This window comes from Garra rufa, chromosome 9 (genome assembly GCF_049309525.1).
Source record: "Garra rufa chromosome 9, GarRuf1.0, whole genome shotgun sequence".
NCBI classification, from domain to species: Eukaryota; Metazoa; Chordata; class Actinopteri; order Cypriniformes; family Cyprinidae; genus Garra; species Garra rufa.
The window spans coordinates 26,637,559-26,663,978 of NC_133369.1; the positions used below are offsets into that span (position 1 = coordinate 26,637,559).

Below are 26,420 nucleotides of genomic sequence, written 5' to 3' on the forward strand. Positions count from 1 at the left end.
AATATAATATAATAATATTTATTTTAAATGGTATGTATGATACATATTATATTATATTATATTATATTTACATTTATTCACAGGTTTAAACATTTTTTTTTTAAATCCCAGATTCTGAAGACTTTAGGATATCACAGTCTATGACATTTAGTACAGGTAAATATTAGATGTAAATTGACATTTACTCCTGGACCAATATATATGAACACACACAATGCACACACTTTACCTGCCGCCACAAACAGAATGCCAGCACCCAGCACGATGTTCCTTTTGCTCTTGTAGAAACGGCTGGCTGCGATACAGACTCCTCCCATTAGCAGCAGGATGGCACTAAGAATGGGAAAGATGTTGGAGGCCCGGACCACTCCTGCAGGGAAAGAGAGAATAGTGGAGTAGAGAGACAGATGGGAGAGGGTGAGAGACAGAGAGCATTATAAGCGTGAGACGAGTCAATTCTCTCTAGGTCTTTAACACTGTGCTTTCATATCTCCACACATTCTTAGATATAAATGTTAAGCTAAAATGAGGCACCTGGGTAATTAAATGATGCCATTGTGCACTGTGTATAAAAAGCCCCAGAGGAAAAAAATGTTCCCCTGGCAGTCCGGCATCCCATCTGGGACCAGTCAAGCTGGGACAGTGCAAGGAAATGCCATCTAAATACCAACCAAAATGCCAACCTGTGTGCATGCATGCATTTATGCGTGTGACATGCACACATGCACACAGGAAGCGGTAGCACAGAAATGTCTTGGAGCATTGCAGAGGATATGAAGCATAGGATTGGATTTGCAGAATTAGTGCGATTCTGCAATATGTTACTTTAAATAAAACTGCTTTTCTTATGTGTCAGATCAAAGCATAAGTATTTGAGACTAAACAAGAATGAGTAAACAGTGGCACTGTTTTATTTTTGGGTGAGCTGTTTCTTTAACAAGGCAAAGACATTTGCTGTAGCTGCATTCCATTCATGCTGCAGAAATGCTTTGTCATGATAAAGTCTGTTGTTGTAATAAAGGGCAGCCTCTTACGCAGGACGTATTCTGCTCCATCATGATCAAAGTCAGCGTCCTCTGGGAAGTGGTTGATCTGTGAGCACACGCCACGCTTCACCCCTACAAGCAAAAAGACAGAAACATCAGAGGTGAGACATCTTTGCAACAACCAGTACATACTGCGCAAATGTTAATTCTGAGCTTAACTGAGAATGCAGCACTGTACCTCCATAAAAAAACCCTCACAATTTCCCACAAATATAGTCTACGTGATCACACCCTGTACAAGCGTACACCCTGTACAAGTGTACAAGCACTCACTGCACCTTCTGGCTGAGCCTGTAGTTGGATTCTTTTAATATTTAATACTTATCTCAATCATAATTAAGTGCATTGCTGTTTCATTTACACTAAGATTTCTGAAGAAGTCTCTTATGCTTACAAAGGCTGAATTTATTTTATTAAAAAAAAAAACAATAAAACAGTAATCTTGTGAAATATTATAACAATTTAAAACAGCTGTTTTCTGTTCTGATATTTTAAAATGTTATTTATTCCTGTTATGTAAAGCTGAATTTTCAGCAGGAATTACTACAGCCTTCAGTGTCACATGATCCTTCAGAAATCATTTTATTATTCTGCTCAAGAAACATTTCTTATTGTTATCAATGATAAACAGTTGTGCTGTTTATTATTTTTATGGAAACATTACAAACAACATGCATCCGTCTGTCTGTCTCTATCTAGCCGTGTGTTTATTATTATGTATAATCTATCCGCCTTTCTCTTATTAATAGTGTGTGTGTGTGTGTGTGTGTGTGTGTGTGTGTGTGTGTGTGTTTCCTGTTACACATCTTAACAAACAAACATAATGATTTAAGAGAATTAAATCTGTATCAGACTTGATGGATAAATAGACAGACAGACATCGATCGACATACAGACAGCTGGATAGACAGAGACTGATAGATATATAGACAGACAGACAGACAGACAGACAGACAGACAGACATAGATCGATATACAGACAGCTGCAGAGACAGACAGACAGATAGATAGATGATAGTCTATCTATCATCTATCTATCTGTCTGTCTATATTTCTATCAGTCTCTGTCTATCCAGCTGTCTATATATCGATCTATGTCTGTCTGTCTATCTATCTATGTATACATGTATGTCTATCAATCCGCCTGTCTGTCTCTATCTATCAGTCTGTTTATCCAGCTGTCTGTTTGTCTGTCTGTCTGTCTATCTCAGGAGTTCTGAAATACCAATTAATAGTCTAATCCACAATCCAATCTCTTTAAGGAAGGGGGAAGTCTTCATAGGGAAGTCTGAAACAGATTTAATTCTCTTAAATCATTATGTTTGTTTGTTAAGATGTGTAACAGGAAACACACACACACACACACACACACACACACACACACACACACACACACACACACACACACACACACACACACACACACACACACTATTAATAAGAGAAAGGCGGATAGATTATACATAATAAACACACGGATAGATAGAGACAGACAGACGGATGGATAGATAGACAGACAGACATAGATATACTGACAGCTACATAGACAGACAGACAGACAGACAGACAGACAGACAGACAGCTGGATAAACAGACTGACAGATAGAGACAGACAGATGGATAAATAGACAGACTGACATCGATCGACATACAGACAGCTGGATAGACAGAGACTGATAGATATATAGACAGACAGACAGATAGATAGATGGATAGACAGACAGACAGACAAATAGTCATATAGATAGACAGACAGACAGGTAGATATACAGACAGCTGGATAGACAAAGACTGATAGATTTATAGATAGACAGATAGATAGATAATAGATAGAGAAACAAACATAGATCGACAGACAGACAGACAGACAGATGGATAAACAGACTGATAGATAGAGACAGACAGATGGATAAATAGACAGACAGACATCGATCGACATACAGACAGCTGGATAGACAGAGACTGATAGATATATAGACAAACAGACAGACAGATAGATAGACAGATGGACAGACAGACAAATAGTCATATAGATAGACAGACAGACAGACAGATAGATATACAGACAGCTGGATAGACAAAGACTGATAGATTTATAGATAGATAGATAGATAATAGATAGAGAGACAGACAGAGAGACAGACAGACAGACAGACATAGATCGATATACAGACAGCTGGATAGACAGAGACTGATGGATATATAGACAGATAGACAGATGATAGATAGACAGACAGACAGACAGACAGACAGACAGACAGACAGACAGAGATTGATATACAGACAGCTGGATAGACAGAAACTGATGGATATATAGACAGATAGACAGATGATAGATAGACAGACAGACAGACAGACAGACAGACAGACAGAGATTGATATACAGACAGCTGGATAGACAGAGACTGATAGATATATAGACAGATAGACAGATAGACAGACAGACAGACAGATAGATAGATAGATAGATAGATAGATAGATAGATAGATAGATAGATAGATAGATAGATAGATAGATAGATAGATAGATAGATAGATAGATAGATAGATAGATAGATAGATAGATAGATAGACAGACATAGATCGATATTCAGGCAGCTAGATAGACAGAGACTCATAGATGGATAGACAGACAGACAAACGGATAGACAGACAGATAGAGACAGACGGACAGACAGACAGACAGACAGACAGACAGACAGACAGACAGACAGACAGACAGACAGACAGACAGACAGACAGACAGATAGATAGATAGATAGATAGATAGATAGATAGATAGATAGATAGATAGATAGATAGACAGACATAGATCGATATTCAGGCAGCTAGATAGACAGAGACTGATAGATGGATAGACAGATAGACAGACAGACAAACGGATAGACAGACAGATAGAGATAGACGGACAGACAGACAGACAGACAGACAGACAGACAGACAGACAGACAGACAGACAGACAGACAGACAGTCATATAGATAGATAGATAGATAGATAGATAGATAGATAGATAGATAGATAGATAGATGATAGACAGACATAGATCGATATTCAGGCAGCTAGATAGACAGAGACTGATAGATGGATAGACAGATAGACAGACAAACGGATAGACAGACAGATAGAGATAGACGGACAGACAGACAGACAGACAGACAGACAGACGGACGGACAGACAGACAGACAGACAGACAGACAGACAGACAGACAGACAGACAGATAGACAGATAGACAGATAGATAGATAGATAGATAGATAGATAGATAGATAGATAGATAGATAGACATAGATCGATATACAGACAGCTTCAGAGACAGACAGACAGATAGATAGATGATAATCCACAATCCAATCTCTTTAAGGAAGGGGGAAGTCTTCATAGGGAAGTCTGATACAGATTTAATTCTCTTAAATCATTATGTTTGTTTGTTAAGATGTGTAACAGGAAACACACACACACACACACACACACACACACACACACACACACACACACACACACACACACACACACACACACACACACAATAGGAATCAGATAGCCCTGGAGTCAGTCTGGAAGTGAATATCTACCCGCTCCAGTGCAGACAGACAGACTGACGCAATATGATGACATCATGACTGGTGTTGACTGATGGTGTGGGAATGTGATGGATTGATGAGACAGACGAAGGGAGAAACAGGTGCACAGGTGTGGGGGGGGGATTCTATTCACAGCTGTTTGTGTCTTTTTATATTCCACCTCTCATGGACAATAATCTGAAAGAAAGAGATGAGGGCACAAAGGGGAAAGGTGTCATTGAGGAAAATCTGTCATCACCAGGCCTTGTGTCTAAACAAGTTACTGCCATCAAGTGCACATCAACAGAACTGCCAACCTCGGGAAAATATATACAATAGTGGAAAACAGTTGCATTGGCAACTAGCTAAAATAAAATGATAAAAAGCAAACAAATTAAATATTTATTTATGTATGTATGTATGTACAGTCAAGCCCTGAAATTATTCATACCCCTGGTAAATTCTGACTTAAAGTTACTTTTATTCAACCAGCAATTTTTTTTTTACCGGAAATGACACAGGCTTATCCCAAAAGATAATAAGACGATGTACAAGAGGCATCATTGTGGAAAAAATATTTCTCAGTCCAAAATTATTCATACCCTTTGCAAACTGTCACAGTCTATGGGAAAATCCAAAGTTCTATACCATTCCAAATAGTCTGTTCTAAAGCATTTTAATTAATAATAATTACCCTGATTCATTGGGAACAGCTGTTTTAATCAACTCAACAGGTGAAAAACAGAAGCTCTCTGCTGTTGGTTTGTGGACAGTCATGGCTAAGACAAAGGAGCTCACTGAGGACCTGCGGCTGCGCATTGTGGCTGCTCACAAGTCAGAAAAGGGCTATAAGACCATATCTAAAATGTTTGAAAGTTCCAGTGGCTACAGTGCAAAGTATTATTAAAAAATACAAGACGTTCCGCACTGTGAAAGATCTAAGAGGATGTGGTCAGAAGCCAAAAGTGACACCTGTGCTGGCCAGGAGGATAGTGAGAGAGGTAAAAAGAATCTAAGGATCACCACCAAGGCCATCCTGATGAGTCTGGGCTCTGCTGGTGGCAACATCTCAAGGCAGACAGTCTAACGGACACTGCACACCGCTGGGTTCCGCAGACGCAGACCAAGAAGGACACCACTTCTCCAGATAAGGCACACAAAAGCCCGCTTGGCCTTTGCAAATGTTTATCTGGACAAAGAAGAAGACTTCTGGTCTTCTGTTTTATGGCCAGAGTCCTGACTCAAATCCAATTGAGAATCTGTGGAGGAAGCTAAAGATCAGAGTGATGGCAAGGAGACCCTCCAACCTGAAAGAGTTGGAGCTCATCGCTAAAGATGAATGGGCAAAAATACCAGTGGAGACATGAAAAAAGCTGGTCAGCAATTATAGGAAGCGTTTGATTGCTGTAATAGCCAGTAAAGGCTTTTCTATTGATTATTGAGAAGGGTATGAAGACACAGACTTAATTTCTAATAAAAAAAAAAACTTGCTGGATGAATAAAAGTAACTTTAAGTTAGAATTTGCCAGGGGTATGTGTATGGTTAAGAGTAGCATCAAGCCAGTATGGACACTCATGCTGGTCTAAACTGGACTTTTCAGCGTGTATTTACCTACCTTGACCTTGCATTCTCTAATTTAAGCTACATAAACATGAAAGCACCTCATTAGCTTTAAGAGTAGCATTAGCCTCTGCTATCGATTGCAACAACAGCAGGGGAGCATAGATGAAGGGTAGGACGAGGCCCAGCATGTGTGTGCGTGTCTAGAATCACGTCGGGGTGATGTGACAATCAGCGCACCTATCATCACACAGCCAACTGTGTTTGCTGTTTGGGCCGGTTTAGCGGTGACATTCATTATGCAGATCCAAAATGTCCGCTTTCCACTTCACCTGCTCTTAATTGTGTTTCTACTAAGCATCCATCTTGGCTGTAATCCCTGGGGAAAGCAAGGATGTCTTGACCTCTAAACTATGCCAAGAGTGCTGTAACACTACAGCGACCAACAGGGCAAAGAAAGAGGGGAAAGCGTAGCTTTAATGAGATCGAGAATGAAACAAAGAGAGACGTCTGAGAGAGAGAAGCCGCGCCGCTGTGATGATTGGGAATCCAGGCTTATCTTTAATTGAATGCTTTGTTATCAGAGAGCTTAGCCATAGGGCTAAATTAGCAGAGCACAATGGCTGGCTGCAGGCGGAGCGGAGAGCGCATTACACGGGGATGAGTGAGAACACGAGGTGCTAGAACGGCCCCTAAGACCGCGACTGCTGTCCCTCTGTGTTGACCTCTCAATGCAATCAGCTCAGCCTTTTAATTAGGCCTTTACAGACTTTTTGGGCTTTGCTCCTACACTCAAAACTCTTTAGCGGTAAATGGCCATATCAGGGTTCAGGACGTGTATATGCTTTATGATATTGTGTGCATTAATTATCCTTAAATACTGCTTAAATAAAGAATTTAACTACTTTTGAAATGGTTTCATCCTTTATACAAGCATATTAGCCGTTTTCAGAATTATCTAAATGTATGAATGAAAATACATGAATAATGTGCATTATGTAAAGCTTGTCAGATCCTATTAATTGCATGAACAATTAAAGAAAATTGTAACAATCTTATGATTACAATATTTTTCCAATTGAAAACATTGCCATGCCTGTAAAATAATATAAGACAGGGGGTGTTCATACTCTTAAAAATTAAGATATAAGATTACATCTTATTTCTTAATCTTATATTTTAGAGGATTACCCCACTTCCAGAATAAAAACTTCCTGATAGATTACTCACCCCCATGTCATCCAGGATATTCATGTCTTTCTTTCTACAGTCGTGAAGTAACTGAATTTTTTGAGGAGAACATTCCAGGATTTTTCTCAGTATAGTGGACTAATAATAAGGAATAAGGGTCTTACCTAGGGAAATGATCTGTCACTATCTTAAAAAAAATTATATTTCTACACTTTGTAAACACCGGGTCGGTACTTTTGAAGCGATGTAAGGCAATTTTGAAGCTGGAGGAGAAAATGAGATGGGAGTTTTTCCACATACCCTAACTGTATTACACCAGAGTGCACAGAGTAAGCATGCACATCGCAGAGCTAGACAAGACAAGCATTTGAGGTTAAAAAGTATATATATATATAAATAAAAATTGTACAATTTTTTTTAGGAAATAACCAATTGTTTCGCTAGATAAGACCCTTATTGCCTGGCTGGGATCGTGTAGAGCCCTTTGATGCTGCACTGAAATGGCATTTTAACCTACAATGCGTTGAGCACCATTGAAGTCCACTATATAGAGAAAAATGGTGAAATGTTTTCCTCAAAAAATGCGACTGAAGAAAGACATGAACATCTTGGATGACATGGGGGTGAGTAAATTAGTGGAGCAATCCTTTAAGTAATTAAGATATTAAGATATAAAGATATAACACTTTACACACACACAAACAATACCTTTCAAAAAATTGGGGTTAGTAACATTACTTTATATTAGTGGTGGGCCGTTATCGGTGTTAATGTGCTGCGTTAACGTGAGACTCTTATCAGGCGATAAAAAAAAAAATATCGCCGTTAATCTATTCTCAAAGTTGGGTTGGGAGCTGGGTCTATACTACGCAAGCTATGATGACTTTCACCTTGATATTTTTGCGCGGATGTACTGTATACCTAGCCGAATTGCACTGTAGGGGGCGAGAACGAGTCTTCGAACCTGTGTGTATGCATACTGTGAAATTACCACATCAAACGTGACGTGCTAACATGGATGCAGCTATGAAGCCGCCGGGTTTGCTTCAGGGCAGGGGCGTTGCTAGACCCTTTTTACTGGGGCACGTGCCCCAGTAAAAATCTGCTGTGCCCCAGTAAAATCTCAAATTTGAGTTATAATGTACTTTGATAATCCCTAAATAAAGACATTAAACTATATGCAACAACTGAATTGACGCTTCTAAAAGCAATGCAGTTTAACCGAAGACTATGCACGCAGATATCCATGCTTGTGCACGTCTGTATATTTAACTGCAACGCGCACGTCACGCAGCCTTTTACGCAGAAGTACATGCAGTGTAGGAATAGTTGGTTACACAAGTTTGTATAGTTAATTGTGTTGTAAATGCAATTGTCAAGCAGTTTGTGATGCATTTTGGAAACAGGAGATGAGCCCCTGGTCTAATGTGCCACCTGGCTTGAGAAACCCGTTCTCTAAGATTTACTTTTACTCATTATTTGGGTAGCACACATATTCTGAATGCCTTCATCAGAATTCAAATTAGCCATTTAATCTAGATTAATCTTAATTCCAAGATTACAGTGAGATTAATCTAGATTAAAAAAATTAATCTATGCCCACCACTACTTTTTATACATATTAACTAATGTTAACCTAAAAAAATGTGCAGAGTGTGGAAGCTGAACAGTAGTCACTTGCTCTTAAAATACTCTGTCATTTTTGGTCATACAGATAAAAGTAATACATCATTCGAATCTGTAAAGACTCTACGTTTATTTGTGTGCACTCACAATAACAACGAAATGTTGTGCTTTTATAAAATAACGAGAGCAAACAGGACACGCTTTCATGTTTTTGAGTTAATTTGGCAATTAAAAGCTCATTATTAAGATTTATATGGTATATTAAACTTGCGACTAATAGTTGACTAATTCTTAAAATGAACAACTAACTAGTCGACCAGAAAAATCTTTTGTCGAGGGCAGCCCTAATAAACACTGTCCATAGAACTGCCCCAACATGTTAAAGGGAACATCGGATGCCAATTTTCCACAAGTTGGTAATTCTTTAGGGTCTTTATGAAGTAAGGAATAATTGATGACGGGCCGTTGAATTCTTAGAAAATAATGCACACCCGAAGTGGTGATGGGGCCGTTACACCTCGGGTGTGCATTATTTTCATAGAAAGTCAATTATTCTGCTTATTATTCTGCAATTATTCTGCTTGGGGTATGGTAACCATAGGGTTACCATACCCCAAGACATCGATCAGATGATCTATTTCAAGACGATCGTCTGGTTTTTGTCCTCAAAATGCTGTTGTGAGTAGGAATAATTTCTTACGCAGCTCATCCAATCCCTTCGGTACTAATTCCAAAAAGTCATTTTAGACCTAGCAACGACATTTGAGCGTTGATAGCAAACTAATGCAGTTAATAATGAAGTTTAGACAGACCGACAGACAAGCAGACAGATGGCAAGAGAAAGGGGAGAGATATTAAGAAGGTAAATTACCTCTCTGAGTCTGTGTGTCTCTCAAAAGTTATTGGCAGCAGTGTCTCTACTAATAGTGAAACTTTAAGTTCATTTTCTTCAAGACCACGCCGTTGTTACCTCGAGTGTGAGAACTGTCATGTAGTTTTTAAGTTGTTAATTGTCAGAGCAGTGCTAACAACATTAGCGCGTATGCTAATGTGTGTGAAAACTGTATGTGTGTGCGTCTGTGAGGGAATCGTGTGGCGAAATGATAAAGACATGTAATGCAGTCAAACGCTGCCTGGAACTACTTTTGCCATGCGTTTCCCTGAAAATAATGCACACCATTAGAACATTCGTCAGCCAATCAGATTCAAGCATTCAACGGCCCCTTAGTATAAATGTGTACAACATACTTTGGTTAAAATTCCTCAGTGGTGGTGTAAAACGACCGTTTTACCTCATCAAAAACAGTTCCGTTTTAGCAAGCCGTTTAGGTGCATGACTCTTTAAAAGATAATGAGCTCTGCTCACCTGCCCCTCTCTTCCGTTTTGTTGTGTATTTGGTGTCACATAACCATCAAAAACAAAACTACAAAACACCTGCATTGCTTACTAGACGTTGTCGCTACAGCAGCTAGAGCATGGAGAAAATGGCGGACAGCGTACAACTGGCTGAGAGAGGAAATATGCTAGTAGGGGACAGTCTGTCAACGGTGGTGGGCGGGGCTTGAGCAGTATAACATCATACTGCCCAGAAAATCAAAATGGCATGATAATTGAGACTGTTTAGGTTTTTGGCTGGGGATGCACAGACTGTTCAGCAACCAAAGTTATTTGGCCGAAAATAGCAAAAAAAAAAGCTCTTTCAGTGTTTGGCTGAATAAGCGAAAAGACCGAATAAATTATACTGAACAATGACGTGACATGATCAAAAAGAGGCGTGCACTAATGCAGCAAACATGTCGGCAGTGTGGAAGCATTTAAAACTGCCCGAGAAAGACCAAAAATCATTACATCACTGACAGCGAGAGACGGTTTAGGGTGGTTGTTGCTGGTTATTGTATGATAACTGAAATCGTGAAATGGCCTTAAACAATTAGTAAATAAACTACACAACATTATGTTTTCTAATACATAACGTTAATACATAAATCTGCGCTGAAACAGCGTGATGAGAATCAATCTGCTGCTGTCAACAAAGTAGTGAGGTCATTCATAAATTTTAGTATTGTAATTTCACGGTTCTGTAAAATAAAATAAAAAAGACAAAAATAATGATAACAATAATTGCAACAGCTCTATTAATACATTTATTATAACATTCACACAGTGTTCAAATTGGGATCTGTAATATTTTCTAATGTTTTAAAAGAAGTCTCTTCTGCTCAGCAAGGCTGCATTTATTTGTACATTAAAAACACATGCCTGAAATGCTTTAAAAACGGCCAAATAATATTATTTGACTAACTTTTAAGTTAAATTGTGCTTTGTCAGAAGACTGAGAGTACCATATGCTAGAATGAACAGATTATGGAAATATTTTGTTCATCAGTCAGTCGAACTAATCAATCAGAATTGGGGGACTAAGTAGGCAGCAATATTCTGAGGAATGGAGGGTACTTAAGTATTTGCACAGTAGGCAGATGTGTATTGATAAGTATTTTTGTGAGTGTATTGTATTGTGTAATGTGTATTGTTGTGAATCAATGTTAGACAGTAAACGCTATGGAATGCAATTTTTTGAAGAAATTCCAACAATAAAGTGAAACTGAATTGTTGGTAGGCTATAATGTCTACTAGAATGTTAAAAATGTTAAGTGTTAAAGGGATAGTTCACCCAAAAATGAAAATTTTATGTTTATCTGCTTACCCCCAGGGCATCCAAGATGTAGGTGACTTTGTTTCTTTAGTAGAACACAAACAAAGATTTTTAACTCAAACCATTGCAGGCGCGTACACATCGCGAGGCTCAGTGTCTCTCCAGTTTCTGCAAATTTGCAGTATTTTACTTGCTCATCTCGGGTCTGTTCGTACAGAACAGTCGTGCCTTTACATCGTACACCCGACAGGAGCTTTTGGATATTGGTTTGTACATTCCCAACAGTTTTATCAGTAATCTTCGACTCGTCCCTGAAATCACCAGAACACCTACGGCTGCGCACTCTACCCGGCCGGGCGGAAGTGCTCGAAGGCGGCGGCGCGACCGTAAACAAAGACGGGGGAAGCGTGGAGGACTTAGAGCTAAGCTAAAGCTAACACCACACCGGCTCTCTTTACCCAGCATTTTCCTCGCTAATGTACGGTCGCTGGTGAACAAAATGGACGAGATTCGACTCCGCATTAAACACAGCAAGAGACTTTTGAACTGCAATGTCATGATCTTCACTGAAACATGGCTAAACAGCGATGTATCGGACAGTGCTATTGCTTTAGCTGAGCTTCACACATTCCGGGCAGACAGAACGGCAGATGACTCCGGTAAGACCAGAGGCGGAGGATTGTGCATTTATGTTAACAAAGCTTTGTGCACGAACTCTGTTACTATTGGGAGACACTGCTCAGCTAATCTAGAGATTCTCATAGTTAAGTGTAACTGTTAGACCGTTTTATCTGCCGCGGGAGTTCACCTCCACCATAATAACTGCTGCTTACATTCCTCCCGATGCTGAAGCCAAGCTTGCTATGAATGAACTTCATGCGGCCATCAGCAAACAACAAACTGCTCACCCGGAGGCTGCATTTATTGTTGCGGGGGATTTTAATCACTCAAACTTAAAGACAGTGCTCCCCAAATTTCATCAAAACGTTTTCTGCCACACCAGTGGAAATAAAACTTTAGACCATGTAGCTGAAGCTTATACCGTGACCCCCCTCCCCCACTTGGGACAATCAGACCACCTTTCTTTGTTCCTCACCCCCAAATACTCACCCCTCATCAACCGTGTGAAGCCATCAGTGAAGACCATCAAAGTGTGGCCAGCGGGGGTAGACTTCACACTCCAGGACAGGTTTCTACACACTGACTGGAGTATGTTTGCTTCTCAGGCCACCTGTGGCTCTCACACGGACATTGACAGCTACACTTCCTCTGTTCTGGATTACATTAATACTACCATAGAAAGTGTTACAACCCAGAAACAGATCACCACATACCCAAATCAGAAACCATGGATGAACAAGGAAGTGCGTCTCCTGCTGAAAGCACGCAACACTGCCTTTAGATCAGGTGATGCACAGGCCTACAGCACTTCCAGGGCAAATCTGAAGAGGGGCATCAAAAAGGCCAAGCACTACTACAAACTTAAGCTAGAGGAGCACTTTTCTAATTCTGACCCTCGACGCATGTGGCAGGGCATTCAGGCCATCAGTGACTACAAACCCAGCCACTCCACCCCCACAGCCACCGATGTCTTCTTCCTGAACGAGCTTAATGACTTTTATGCTCGCTTTGAGAGAGACAATATAGACACTGCCACCAAAATCACTCCCTCAACCGACCACTCACCCATCACACTTGACTCTTCAGACGTCTACACCGCACTGAGTCGGATCAATGCGCGCAAGGCTGCTGGACCAGACGGTATCCCTGGCCGCATACTGAGGGCATGTGCAGAGCAACTCGCTGGGGTATTCACAGACATTTTTAACATGTCCCTTGCCCAAGCAGCTGTACCAGCATGTTTTAAATCCACCTCCATTGTGCCAGTGCCGCCCTGTAGCACTCACACCCATCATTATGAAGTGCTTCAAGCGGCTGGTCCTCTCACACCTCAAGGGCTCCCTCCAATCCACACTGGACCCACACCATTTTGCCTACCGTGGCAATAGGAGCACAGATGATGCAGTCTCCATAGCGCTGCACTCTGTACTCACACACCTGGACAATACAAACACTTATGCACGAATGCTGTTTGTTGATTTCAGCTCAGCATTCATCACTGTCAGACCATCTAAGTTAATCACTAAACTTAGAGACCTGGATGTTAACACCTCACTTTGCAACTGGGTTATGGATTTTCTGACTGACAGACCTCGGCATGTTAGATCAGGTCACATCTGTTCCACTACCGTCACACTGAACACTGGTGTACCACAGGGCTGTGTGCTGAGCCCACTACTCCCTCTTCACCCATGACTGCAGGCCTGTGTATGGATCTAACACCATCATCAAGTTTGCAGACGACACTACGGTGATCGGTCTCATCAGCAACAACGATGAGACTGCCTACAGGGAGGAGATTCAGCACCTGGCCACGTGGTGCACAGACAATAATCTGCTCCTTAACACCACCAAAACCAAGGAGCTCATTGTGGACTTCAGGAAGGGAAGAAGAGGCTCACATGATCCCATCCACATCAATGGGATGATTGTTGAGTCTGTTTCATCCTTTAAGTTCCTGGGGACCCACATTTCAGAGGACCTATCCTGGACTACCAACACCTCCAGCCTGGTCAAGAAGGCTCACCAGCGCCTGTTCTTCTTGAGAACACTTAAGAAGAAACAGCTGTCCTCAGCCATCCTGGTGAACTTCTATTGCTGCACGATAGAAAGCATCCTTACAAACTGTGTCACAGTCTGGTACGGAAGCTGCTCTGTTGTGGAGCGTAAGGCACTGCAGTGGGTGGTGAAAACTGCCCAATGCATCATAGGGACTCCACTCCCATCCATTGAGGACATTCAGAAGAAACACTGTTTGCGTCGAGCACGCAGTATTCTTAAGGATTCCTCTCTCCCCGCCCACAAACTGTTTTCTCTCCTGCCTTCCGGCAAGCGCTTCAGATGCCCAAAGACCAGAACCAGCAGACTGAGGAACAGCTTCTTTCCCAGAGCTGTCTCCTTATTGAACTCTGCCCCCCACTGACACCTTGCCCCCCCCCCACCCCACACACCCCTACAGTCTCCCCATTACCATTGCACTACTTAATCTGTTGCACTACACTGTACATGTCCATTTGTAAATGCACATTTCCATTGCAAATATACATTTTGTAAATTTTTGATATGGATCTATACATTTGTAAATTATTACTGTTAATTCCTGCTTTAGTAATCAGCTACCTGTATATTATGTTCGTATTAATCTGCCATTCCTGATTATAGTTAACAACAACCTGCATACTATGCTCATCTATTTGTACATTCTACTTGTTAATAGCGCCTGTAAATTATGTCCACAATACTGTCATCTGTAAATAATTTCCATAGTTTCTCCCTGTACATATCTCCCATTAGTGCACTTATAACTTATAAATTATACCTATATCCTGCACTTGCTGCTTATTGCACTCCTGGTTAGACCTAAACTGCATTTCATTGCCTTGTACTTGTACATGTGTATGACAATAAAGTTGAATCTAATCTAATCTAATCTAATCTAATATAATGGCAGTCAATGGTTACCAAATCTTTAAGAGTAAAAAAACATACACAGACAAAACCAAATTAAACTCTGTGGCTCGAGATGATACATTAAGGTCTTAACACACAAAACAATCGGTCTGTGCAAAAAACTGAACAGTATTTATATCATTATTTATCTCTGATCCATACCATGTCATATTCTACTCTCCTGAGCGCTCCCAACAGGCAGCACAAGATGTGTCAACTTTATCTGCCATAGTAGATGCACGCGCAGAAGTGATCTGTCGCACGTATACGTCACTCATTGTTTACATGGTGCATATTGACCTCTCAAAATTGTAATTACTTGTGATTATCTTGATTCTGGCAAAAGATTAAAAACGAAAAGATTATGTTTCCTTGTGCGAACTCATCTGGGAGTGTTGACTTCACGCAGGCTGTCGTGAACGCACTTCATACAGCTAAACGTTCCGGTGGATCAAAGGTAAATAATGATATAACTACTGTTCAGTTTCTTGCACAGACTGATCATTGTGTGTCTTAAGACCTCAATGTATCGTCACGAGCCGCAGGGTTTAATTTGGTTTTGTCTGTGTAGTGTTGTTTTTGGCGGCGGGTTTTAATTTTAGTTTTAGTCTAGTCTTTGTGTGAAGCTGTCATTTTAGTTTTTATTAGTTTTAGTCACGTTCATACTTTTTAGTCTAGTCAAGTTTTAGTCAACTAAACGTCTGAGCATTTTAGTCTTATTTTAGTCAGAATTATCCATTACTATTTTCGTCTAGTTTTAGTTGACGAAAACTGATGACATTTGATTTATTTTATGAAACTGTCCAAAAATCGTTTAAACATCTGAGACGCAAAAGCAACTTTTTCCACCTTTGACCACAAGATGTCATTAGAGTGCAACGTGTTGAAAAGCTTCAAGTAATGTACCTTATGATACAGTTGAGGGGAAAGCTTTAGTGCTTCGAAAAGCTTAATTTTTCCATCACTACTAAAAAGTGCAAATAAAATGTGTCGCTTCTTTTTCTACCAAAGATGAACCCCGGCTGGATGGCCATTGGTCCCTTCATCTGTGTCAGACTTAACTTTGTTTGTAGTTGACAAACAAAGTTAAGTCTGACTCTTCTCTTCTAGATAATTCCGCGAGTGTGGCTTGAGGAAGTGACGTCGCCTGCGTCTGCACGGTTTAGGCTAGAAGGGATACAGCTCTGGCTACTGGGCATGCGCACATCAATCTACGTTACAACATTTCGTTTCGTCTCGTTTTCGTCAACGAAAATAAAGAGACATTTTAGCATAGATTTTATTTTGTAAACCACATTTAGTCTCGTTTTTATTCATCAACAATATTGCATTATACATTTAATTATAGTCATCGTCACATGACCAGCATTTACATTTTGTCTTGTCTTCGTCACGTGATAAAGGTTCGTTGACGACGATATTTTGTCATAATTTTCGTTGTTGAAAGCAACACTATGTTTTTTTTACTCTTAAAGATTTGGTAACCACTGACTGCCATTATATGACTGACAGACTGCAACAGTTTGAGTAAAAAATCTTTGTTTGTGTTTTACTGAAGAAACAAAGTCACCTACATCTTGGATGCCCTAGGGGTAAGCAGATAAACATAAAAATTTCATTTTTGGGTGAACTATCACTTAAGTAAATATTTTAAAATTGTTTTGGAATTGACCTTTTTTGTTTGAAAAGCAAGACAATACTGAAAAAGCACATTTTGGCCATTTAATTTATGCAATGGTGAAAATAATTGGCTAAATACATGGGGAAAAACAGGAAAACCATGTTCGGTAAATGGCCTTTGGCCCACTGTTTCATTTTGTTTGGTTTCGGTCTTCGGCCAAGAATTTTCATTTTGGTCCATCCCTATTTTTTGCGATTAAAAAAAAGGAGTGAATGGATTTGTATTATTGTAGAGTGGTTGTGTCCACATTAATATGCATACATCATGTAAAAGTGAATTTTGCATCCAACATCCCCTTTTTTTTTTAAATAACTGCACACAGATGTCACCCCCACAATGTAACCAAGAGCCAAGATAGTGGCTCACCCTCCAGACAACAGATCCTCCACAGGCCAGAGTGCGTCAAGGCCCCAGGGTCCTTCTTCTCCTTATTATGGGGATCCTCTTGTGTGCTGTTGGCTGTGCTGTTACAGATGAGCGCCCGTGAGTACAGCCAATAATCAGTGCCGATAGCCACCGTCATCAGGCCGAAGGATGCGAAAGCACCCACGATGGTGAGAAGGATCTGAATGCCCTTCTCACACACCATGCCTATGGGAGAGAGAGATGTGGAAACATCACTGACTGTACATCTATCTTTCCTTTATTGATAGTACAGAGACTACCGTTACCCGATTGGATGAGCTTACCTGACGGCGAGTTTCTGTCCTTCGACTCAATTTTGAAATCTTTCTTTTCCTCGTCAGATGAGAATGTGCTGTCCCTTCAATCCGGGCAGCATCCATCGACTGTCCTCGCACACTCCTTTTCTCCTTCCTGCACTCGTTTACTCCCCGTTTCTCTGCTGCTCTCACAGGTCGACCGCTATGGAGAAGCTTGTGTTGATGCTTTGGTGCGTGTATAGTCTTACTTTGTGTCAGTTCTGGTCATTGTTGATAAAAAACCTGGAGATAGAAAAGTAAGAGAGAGAGACTGAATTCTGCTGCAACTTCTTTGCTGCAAAAACTGTTTGGGGGAACTTTGGCAAGGAGTGTTTCTAAAGAACTTGGGGAGAGAGGAGCAAAGGCAGGTCTCTACTGTTACCATAGTAACACTGAATCGCAAAGGCATGGAGAGATGGGAGGGGGGCAGTGCTTTTATCCCTTGGGACGAGATAAGGGAATAACTGACAAACATGCAATTCAGCAACATTACATGAATTGGATCATTGCAATGAGTCTGTAGAGACTCCCTGACCAAGCAGGAGGAGAAATGTTGCCTCACAGCGCTGGATGTTTTATGTTAACCACACCTATATGAGACGTTCGTAAACGCACGCACATTCACGCACACAGCGAAAAACCTATAAAATCAGAGGACAATCGTGCAGTACGCATAATTTAGCAAACATAATTTAGCAGACATAATGCAGGGCTGCCTTGGCTGTTAATAATTTATAATGCAATATGGCACAGCCATCAAAATGGGTTAAACCCTGTTCGCATGGTGAGCCTCTGCAGTACAGATTTGTAGCCCTCACAGAAAAATCCCTTTCGAGTGAAGCATGGATGGAAAATCTAAGCCGTTTTATAATGTGTCAGTGTGGCAGAAAAAAATGAATACAAAAACATTTTAAATGTGGAATTTTGAATGTGGGAATGCGAACGAATCAAACTTAAAACGTTTATCAGGTGTAAGCTGTTAGATAAGCTGATAGACTGCAAATACAAAAATATGCACTAACAAAATATGATCTGATTCTGTACACAACATAAACCAATTTAACACAACAAATAACAAAAATGACATACAGTATGGGTTGCAAGCAGCTGTTAAAGAGAATTATTAGGGAGAGTAACCTGTGAAAAGAAGTACACTTTAGCATATTTCTGAATACTCAGAATATATGAATACATGAGTATTTGTCACATAAATAAAAATACTGAAAATATACTACTAAGAACATACTAATATAGTGAAAAAAAATTATTTCATGTAATTGCAAATAACAGAAAATGCATTACGGTTTAAAAATATATTACATGCAATTTAATGTTTTCTTTTTAAGGCCCACTTCGGTAGGATTTAATTACATCTTTAAATGATTTCGTAATTACTTTTATTGTCTTTGAAATACGGTTAATGTGTACTGCTGTGTATACCGACAAGGATTTATTGTAAACTAAAATATATATATATTAATGTCATTTTATTTAATACACTACCAGTCAAAAGTTAAGATTTTTTTAATGCTTTTTAAAGAAGTTATTTCTGCTAACCAAGCATACATATGTTTGATCCAAAGTACAGCAAAAACAGTAAAATTTAGAAATATTTTTACTATTTAAAATAACTTTTTTCTATTTGAATATATTTTAAAATGTCATTTGTTTTTGTGATTTCAAAGTTGAATTTTTAGCATTTTTACTCCAGTCACTGATCCCTCAGAAATCATTCTAATATTCTGATTTATTGCCCAAAAAACATTTCTAATTATAAAACATTTATAATTCCTTTATTTTAAACAGCATTTATCTGAAATAGAAATCTTTTGTAACATCTTAAATGTCTTTATAATCACTTTTCTATCTATCCTTCCTAAATAAAAGTATTAATTTTGAATGGTATAGCGTATAATGTAACACAAGCTTTTCTTTCTTTCTACTCATCAAAGAACCTGGGAAAATAAAGCACTCAAGTGTTTTAAATATTGACAATAATAATAATAAATGATCAGCAAATCAGCATATTAGAATGATTTCTGAAGGATCATGTGACACTGGAGAGTGAGGTAATGATGCTGAATTTTAGCTTCGATCACATTGATTAGATTTTAAATATATTTAGTAAAAATATTTCACAATATTATTGCTTTTGCTGTATTTTGGATCTAATAAACGCATACATGGTAAGCAGAAGGGACTTCTTTGAAAACATTAATAACATTACCGTTTAAAACCTTTGACTGGTAGTGTATATTATAATAAATATTTTGTAATTACATGTTAGTAGTAAAGAAGCTGCAAATGAGTACATTTAAAACATATTAACTTTAAATTTATTAATGAATACCACATAAAGTACTTGTACTTTGCTACATTGGTCTACACATCAAAACAAGTGCACTGCTTTAAAACATGACAAATGATTCCTACAGCATAATGTACTTTAAAGTAAAACTTTTCATTTGACATGATCAAAAAGTGTATTATAATGCATTAAGATACACGTCACGAAAGTGATCTATCTTTAAAGAACACTTAAGTGGCCTTCATTTCATTAATATTATAATATCCGCAAGTGCATTTTTTGAAATATACATGTAAGATTTGAAGTCCGGTACAACTGCGGATTTAATCAGAGTAAAAGCAGCACCCTTCTTTTTTCAAAAGGGAAAACTAGTCTAATATCTACAATGGCTTCTATGAACACAGGTAAGAGAAGAGGTATTAATCAAAAAACCATAATGACACAATAACTTGATAAAAGCAGATGAGAAGATGAAAATCTCTCATTTCATCTGTTCTCACACAGTGAAGTAGGGAAGTTTATTTTGATCAATGCAAGAATCTGGGAATGAAACCGCACTCTCAGCAGAGTCTCATCAGGGAATAAAGCATCATGTGACATTAACCTGTGTAAACTGGGTCCAACACTTCATTACAGCTCCTGTCTCTGCCAGCAGCCCTTGTCACAAAGTCACATTCACAAATCACAAACACCTCTTCTCTAGCCGTGTAATCACTGATTAATGGCGCTCTCACATTGCCAGTGTTAAGAAAGCTTTAAAAATGTAGGTTGCCAAGTAGCTAACTGCATTGCAGCAATATTGTATACTACTTATACTAACTTATACTAACACTAAAATCAAACTACTAACTAATACTAATAACAGTTACATTTTATTTTAAAGGTGTCCTTGTTACGGTGTAATTATACATTTAAGTACTGAGTAATATTAATTAACTACATGTGCTTACTATATGGTTAGGGTTAGGATAAGGGTTTAGTTTAGGGTTAGTTCTAAGTAATATTGCATAATTTGTTGATATTGCTATAGTAAATACATTTAACATGTAACAAGGAAAACGTAAAATAAAATGTTACCCTAATAACTTACAAATATGTATTTCATTAAAAAATGCTGCTTAGAGAATGCAGGGAAACGCTTACAACAATTACAATAATATTTCATATTCTCTACATCTAGTACTGTATGCAAATTTAGTATGCAATAACTAGAAACTACTACCACACAGTAAAGTACATTAAGCAGAGTGAACTACTGTGTTCAGTGCTCTAGAAATTGTGTTCCACTGAATGTTGCACAAACCTGTGCCCTGAGAAATATAATAAATCTGCTATGTTAAGTTTAACTGCATTATGTAATCAAGATACTAAAATGTACCATTTAGGTACTAATATGCACCCTTTAGGAGTAAATAAGGTACAAAGATGTACCTTTTGAAAAAGTACTGCCCTAGTGACAACTTTTGTACCTTTTTTTCTGAGAGTGTATGGTACATGTATTATATATATACACATTAGGCATTATAGAGCAATATTTAGTATGTAATATGAAGTACACTACCAGTCAAAAGTGTTTGAACAAGAAGATTTTTAATGTTTAAGTACCAAGTCTGTATTTATTTGATTCAAAGCACAGCAAAACTTAATATTTTTACCATTTCAAAGAACTGTTTTCTATTTAAATATATTTTAAAATGTAATTTATTCTTGTGATCAAAGCTAATTTTTCAGCATCATTACTCAAATTTTCAGTGTCACATGATCCTTCAGAACTAATTCTAATATGCTGATTTGCTGTTCGAGAAACATTTTTTATTATTATCAATATTTATAATATTTTACTGCTTTGATTCTTTGATTCAAATATTTGATTCTTTGATGAATAGAAAGATCCAAAGATCAGCATTTATCTAAAACAAATACCATATGATGATAAAGTGACATAAATAAATGATAAAAAGACACATTATAAAAGACATTTATAATGTTACAAAAGATTTCTATTTCAGATAAATACTGTTCTTCTAAAAAATACTCTGCTGTTTTCAACATAATAATAATAAAAAAAATTTGAGCAGCAAATCAGATTATTAGAACGATTTTTTAAGGATCATGTGACTGGAGTAATGATGCTAAAAATTCAGCTTATTTCAGAAATCACAGGGATAAATACAATTTTAAAAAAACTTCAAATAGAAAACAGTTATAATATTTACTACTTATTTACTACTTATTTAATATAAATGGTAAAAATGTCATATTTCTATTGTTTTTGCTGTACTTTGGATGAAATAAATGCAGGCTTGGTGAGCAAAAGAGATTTGTTTAAAAACATTAAATATCTTACTGTTCAAACACTTTTGACTGGTAGTGTACAGTAACCAGTACATGTGTAGTATGCACTGTAGGCACTATTATCCAAATAATTAATTATTTTGTAGAAAACATGACGCATTTTCATTATTTGATAAATAGCTTAAAGAACAGCATTAAAGGGGTCATATGATGCGGTTTCTTGTTTTCCTTTATCTTTGGAGTGTTACAAGCTGTTTGTGCATAGATAAGATCTGTAAAGTTGCAAAGCTTAAAGTGTCAAAACCAAAGAGATATTTATTATAAAAGATAAGACTCAGCCACACCTCCCTAAAACACGGCCCATATGTACATGGAAAGAAAGAAGGCGTAACTTTTTACTGGCTGTAGTGTTGTTTCAGCTGCCATGTTGTGGAGACGCGCGTTTCATTGTAAAAGCGAAAGTGCTTTGTTTGGCCTTGCACATGAGGACACAACTAGAAATCAGTGGTTAAGTTATATTTACAACACTGTTCCGGAACAGTACAATGCAAATATGCGAGTGGGTAATGCGCGTTTCACAGAGGACTGTTTCCTGAACCTGGGAGAGCAGCTTCCAATGCCAGCTGTACACAAAGGGTTAAGGCTATAAAGTGGGGCAATTCCAATGTTGCAAGGACAGTCTGCGCTTCTGACTGACGGCCTGTAAGTACGTTTTCATATTTAAAGAACTCAGTACTGACTATACAAACGCGAGTTTTGAGCAGTGTAGAGTGGTGCTTGTTGTTTCTCATTCTACGATCGCAAATGCAGACAACGCAACGTGTAAAAAAAAAAACAGTATGAGTCATTATAATCAGTAGTTATGTCCACACTGGATGCAACAAATGCCTCGTTTATAATGGGTTTTATTTTTTCTGTCTTGTTGCACTGAGAAACGGCATGATAAGGGGCGTAACATTTGTCACACGCTTGAGGTATTCGGCCAATCACAATAGCTGACCAATCAGAGAACACCTCGGTTTCCATCAACGATGAGTTTTGTAAAAATTTAAGCGTTTCAGAAAGGCGGGGCAGAGAGGAGCAACAATAGCGTACAGTATGTGGAAAATAATATGTTCCCTTTTGAAAGCTACAGTCGATGCTGCGCTGCTAAGCGCATTGGGAACGTCTTTAGAAGTGACCAGCTGTGAATATTGTATGTAAAACGTCAATATAATTGACTAAACGGCATTATAGCCTCGATTGGTGACGTCACCGGAGCGCACACGCACGAGGCTATAAATAGATGAGCCACAGGTGCATCGTCAGGTCTTTTGTCTTCAGAGATCACTCTGTGTGTTGTGTGCGTCGGAAAACTCTCTCTCTTACTCATCCTTGATTTTGTTAGGAGTTAGTTTTACTAAGCAGAACGCAGAAACGTCACTCTTTTTCTCACTTTTCTCTCTTCTTATTTTAAGAGTTTAAAAAAAAAGGAAAAGAGCATCATGAGTCAACAAGCAGGTAAGCGTTGTGTTCCTCCATGCTCGCGTCCCATGACCGAGATGGATACACACGATTATTGCTTTGTTTGTTTGGGGGAACAGCACGCGGTCATGGCGATAGAGAAGGGCGGGTGTGAGCATTGCGACCTGTTAACTGTCAAGATGCTTCGCACTCGTCTTAATTATTTCCACTCCGCACCTGCATTGCAATCGTGGGGCTCTCGCATGGATTTGCTTGACGAGCAAGAGACGGGTTCGTCCTTTTCGCTTGCTGCGTCACCAAAGCCTGACATTCCTTCTCGTGATCTCGAAGCGCGCTTCGGTGCTTCTTCGGTTCACGGAGGGGATGACATATCTCTTGGTTCATCAGATCGCGAGCCGCCAGCCTCTGAGCGTTCTTCTCGCGATAGAAAATCTGTTGAGGAATTGCTGGAGGTGATCACTCGCGCTGTGGACAGGTTGCAGCTTGACTGGCCAGATGAACAAGAGACCCCCAAACGTAGCAAGCTTGAGGATAGGTTTCTGTCCGGTGGCAGAGGGGAGAAGAAACAAAAACCTCTCCCCTTTTTCGAGGACCTCCATGACGAGCTGTCCAAGTCATGGAGTAAACCATATACCTCTCGTGTCTTTGTGCCATCGACGTCGACATTCTCGGCTATCGTGGGTGCGAAGTCACGAGGATATATGGAGATGCCTCGGGTCGAAGAGACGCTCGCGAGCTATCTCTCACCCGAATCAGCATCGTCTTTAAAGAAACCTACCCTCCCCACTAAACCGTGTAGAACAACTTCGGCTTCGGTGGGAAAAGCTTATCAGGCTGCAGGTCAGGCTGGTGCTGCGCTGCACACAATGGCTGTGTTACAGGCATACCAGGCTGATCTGTTGAAGGATTTGAGTGCGGGCAGTACAATCGACGATGAAGCTTTCACTGAGCTTCGTCGAGCCACAGATTTGTCTCTTCGTGCGACCAAGCAAACGGCTCGTGCCATCGGCCGATCTATGAGCGCTTTAGTCAGCACGGAGAGACATCTATGGTTGAATCTGACAGGAATAAAAGAAAAGGATCGCGTGTTCCTGTTAGATGCCCCCGTTTCTCCCTCTGGACTATTTGGAGACTCGGTTAACACCGTTGTCGAAAGATATAAAGAGGTAAAGAAACACGAGGAAGCGTTTGTTCAGTTTCTTCCTCGCCGCACTCAAGGGGAGGGGCCGTCTGCCACCCAGCCCCGTCCCGGTCCTTCAACATCCAGGGAGGTCAAAAAGCAGAGCGTGGCTCAGCGTGCTCCCCCTCGTAAAGATTGGGGACAGGCTCGCCGCGCTCAACAACCTCCTAAGCCAGATCTCAGGACTATTATCAACAAAAAGAGAAAGTCCTGATGGTCTGGCGCCCAATCTAGTGGGGGTAGCCCCCCGCGGGATGGGGCGCGTTCAACATTTAAAACTCGCCTCTCCCCGATACCCTCACGAAACCTCTCCATCCCCGCCACTTCTCGTGCCTCGGGGGGCAGCGGTTTCCAGAGAAATGTTAGATGTTCCGTCGTTTTCGGCTGTCATTCCGGACGCGGGACATCTAACATCCCCTCAAAAGGAAGTAGTAAAATTAATACCACTCTCAGAGAGTCTGGCAGCGTGGAAACTTCTGCCAGGCATCTCAGAGTGGGTATTAAGCACAGTACAGATAGGATACAGAATCCAGTTCAGTCGTCGTCCTCCGCGTTTCAACGGCGTGGTTTACACTTCCGTGAAACCGGAGCTGATGCACGTACTGTCACAAGAGCTGAAAACTCTTCTGAGCAAGGAGGCCATAGAACATGTTCCTCTTCCAGAAAGAGAGTCAGGCTATTACAGCAGATACTTCCTGGTTCCCAAGAAGGATGGGGGGTTGCGTCCAATCTTAGATCTTCGAGGCTTAAACCGTTCAGTCAAAGCACTCAAGTTCAAGATGTTAACTGTCAAGATGGTCGTGACGCAGATTCAACATTACGATTGGTTCGTCACGATCGATCTAAAAGACGCATATTTTCACATACAAATATTGCCACAACACAGGAAATTCCTGAGGTTCGCTTTAGGGGGCGAAGCGTACCAGTTTCGGGTTCTTCCATTCGGCCTAGCTTTGTCACCCCGCACATACACAAAATGCATGGATGCAGCACTGGCTCCATTACGACTCCAGGGCATTCGCATTTTGAACTACATCGACGACTGGTTAATACTGGCACAATCGCGAGAGTTGGCGCTTCAACACAGAAACATCGTGTTGGCTCATTTAGTTTCTCTAGGGTTGAGACTCAACACCAACAAAAGTGTTCTTTCTCCTGCCCAGAGAACGACTTATCTCGGTATCGTTTGGGATTCGATCACGATGCGGGCACAGCTGTCTCCCGCTCGAATCGAGACCATTCGGCAGACAATGAGCAAAGTCAAGCTAGGTCAAAACCGTACTGTTCTTCAGTACCAAAAAATGTTAGGCTTCATGGCTTCAGCATCCACGGTGATTCCTTTGGGGCTGTTGCACATGAGACCGTTTCAGTTGTGGCTAAAAGCCAGAGGATTTCATCCAAGAGCCAATCCTCAAAGGCAAATAAAAGTGACGCGCCGCGGGCTTCGTACACTAACTCTGTGGTTCAGACCCCGGTTCCTTACCTTGGGTCCCACTCTAGGGGCGCCCTGTCGTCGCAAACTGCTAACGACGGACGCCTCCCTGACGGGCTGGGGAGCGGTCTTACATGGTCGTCCAGCT

General features: G+C 39.9%; 1 protein-coding gene across 1 annotated transcript in view; it reads right to left on the bottom strand.

Annotated features, from left to right (window-relative positions):
- cacng8b (calcium channel, voltage-dependent, gamma subunit 8b) overlaps window positions 1-26,420 on the bottom strand; it is a 45,778-nt gene that overhangs the window by 3,676 nt on the left and 15,682 nt on the right. The window contains exons 2-5 of the mRNA XM_073846530.1: window positions 17,582-17,836; window positions 17,259-17,483; window positions 1,035-1,118; window positions 230-370 (exon numbers count right to left, since the gene is read on the bottom strand). Coding sequence (XP_073702631.1) covers window positions 230-370; window positions 1,035-1,118; window positions 17,259-17,481 — 448 coding nt within the window. The 5' untranslated portion in view covers window positions 17,482-17,483; window positions 17,582-17,836. The remainder of the gene's footprint in view (window positions 1-229; window positions 371-1,034; window positions 1,119-17,258; window positions 17,484-17,581; window positions 17,837-26,420) is intronic.